The sequence below is a fragment of the Palaemon carinicauda genome, chromosome 3 (genome assembly GCF_036898095.1).
Source record: "Palaemon carinicauda isolate YSFRI2023 chromosome 3, ASM3689809v2, whole genome shotgun sequence".
NCBI lineage: Eukaryota > Metazoa > Arthropoda > Malacostraca > Decapoda > Palaemonidae > Palaemon > Palaemon carinicauda.
In genome coordinates, this window is record NC_090727.1 from 65,896,665 (window position 1) to 65,898,305 (window position 1,641).

At 42.0% G+C, this 1,641-nt stretch overlaps 1 protein-coding gene across 1 annotated transcript; it reads left to right on the forward strand.

Annotated features, from left to right (window-relative positions):
* The first annotated feature begins 429 nt into the window (after positions 1 to 429).
* LOC137632245 (protein FAM186A-like) lies at positions 430 to 1,361 on the forward strand. The gene is made up of 2 exons (XM_068364138.1): positions 430 to 540; positions 1,104 to 1,361. The coding sequence occupies exons 1-2, from the start codon at positions 430 to 432 to the stop codon at positions 1,359 to 1,361; spliced, it is 369 nt and encodes a 122-aa protein (XP_068220239.1).
* Positions 1,362 to 1,641: the final 280 nt, after the last annotated feature.

The window sequence follows — 1,641 nt, forward strand, 5'->3', positions numbered from 1 at the left end:
GATGGCTATTAGTCCTAGCCAAATACAGGTGGTTATTAGTCCTGGCCAAATACAGGTGGCTGTTAGTCCTGGCCAAATATAGATGGCTATTAGTCCTGGCCAAATGCAGATGGTTATTAGTCGTGGTCAAATACAGATAGCCATCAGTCCTGCCCTAATACTGATGGGTATTAGTCCTGACCAAATACAAATAGCCATTAGTCCTGGCCAATACTGATGGGTATTAGTCCTGGCTAAACACAGATAGCCATTAGTCCTGCCCTAATACTGATGGGTGTTAATCTTGGCAAAATACAGATGGCTGTTAGTCCTGGCCAAATACTGATGGTCATTAGTCCTGGCCAAATAATGGCCATTAGTCCAGGTCAAATACAGATGGCTATTAGTCTTGGCTAAATAAAGGTGGCTGTTAATCCTGGCCAAATACAGATGGCTATTAGTCCTAGCCAAATACAGGTGGCTATTAGTCCTGGCCAAATACAGGTGGCTGTTAGTCCTGGCCAAATACAGATGGCTATTACTCCTGGCCAAATACAGATGGTTATTAGTCGTGGTCAAATACAGATAGCCATTAGTCCTGGCCAATATTGATGGGTATTAGTCCTGGCCAAACACAGATAGCCATTAGTCCTGCCCTTATACTGATGGGTATTAATCTTGGCAAAATACAGATGGCTGTTAGTCCTAGCCAGATACTGATGGTCATTAGTTCTGGCCAAATACTAATGGCCATTAGTCAAGGTCAAATGAAGATGGCTATTAGTCCTGTCTAAATACGGGTGGCTGTTAATCCTGGCCAAATACAGAGGGCTATTAGTCCAAGCCAAATACAGGTGGCTATTAGTTCTGGCCAAATACAGGTGGACGTTAGTCCTGTTCAAATACAGATGGCTATTAGTCGTGGTTAAATACATATATCCATCAGTCCTGGCCTAATACTGATAAGTATTAGTCTTGGCCAAATACAGATAGCCATTAGTCCTGCCCTAATACTGATGGGTAATAATCTTAGCAAATTACAGATGGCTGTTAGTCCTGGCTAAATACTGATGGTCATTAGTCCTGGCCAAATACAAATGGTAATTTGTCCTGGTCAAATACAGATGGCTATTAGTCCTGGCCAATTACAAATGGCCATTAGTTCTGGTCAAATACAGGTGGCTCAAATACAGATGGTCATTAGTCCTTGCCAAATACAAATGGGCTTTAGTCCTGGTCAAATACAGTTGGCTATTAGTCCTGGCCAAATACAGGTGGCTCAAATAATGATGGTCATTAGTCCTGGCCAAATAAAAATGGCCATTAGTCCTGGTCAAATACAGTTGGCTATTAGACCTGGCCAAATACATGGTGTTTGTTAATCCTGGCCAAATAGAGATGGCTATTAGTCCTAGCCAAATACAGGTGGCTATTAGTCCTGGCCAAATACAGGTGGCTATTAGTCCTGGCCTAATACAGATGGCTATTAGTCCTGGCCAAATACAGATGGTTATTAATCCTGGCCAAATACAGAGGGCTATTAGTCCTAGCCAAATACAGTTTGCTATTAATCCTGTCTAAATAAGATGGCTATTAGTCTTGGCCAAATACAGATGGCCATTAATCCTGGCCAAATACAGATGGCTATTAATCTTGGTCAAA

Excerpts from the sequence above, each read along its gene's own strand:
- LOC137632245 (XM_068364138.1), top strand. The coding sequence starts at position 430 with ATGGCTATTAGTCCTAGCCAAATACAGGTGGCTATTAGTCCTGGCCAA. Across the intron at positions 541-1,103 it reads CTCCTGGCCAAATACAGATG|ATGGCTATTAGTCCTGGCCA; the intron begins GTTATTAGTCGT and ends GGTCAAATACAG.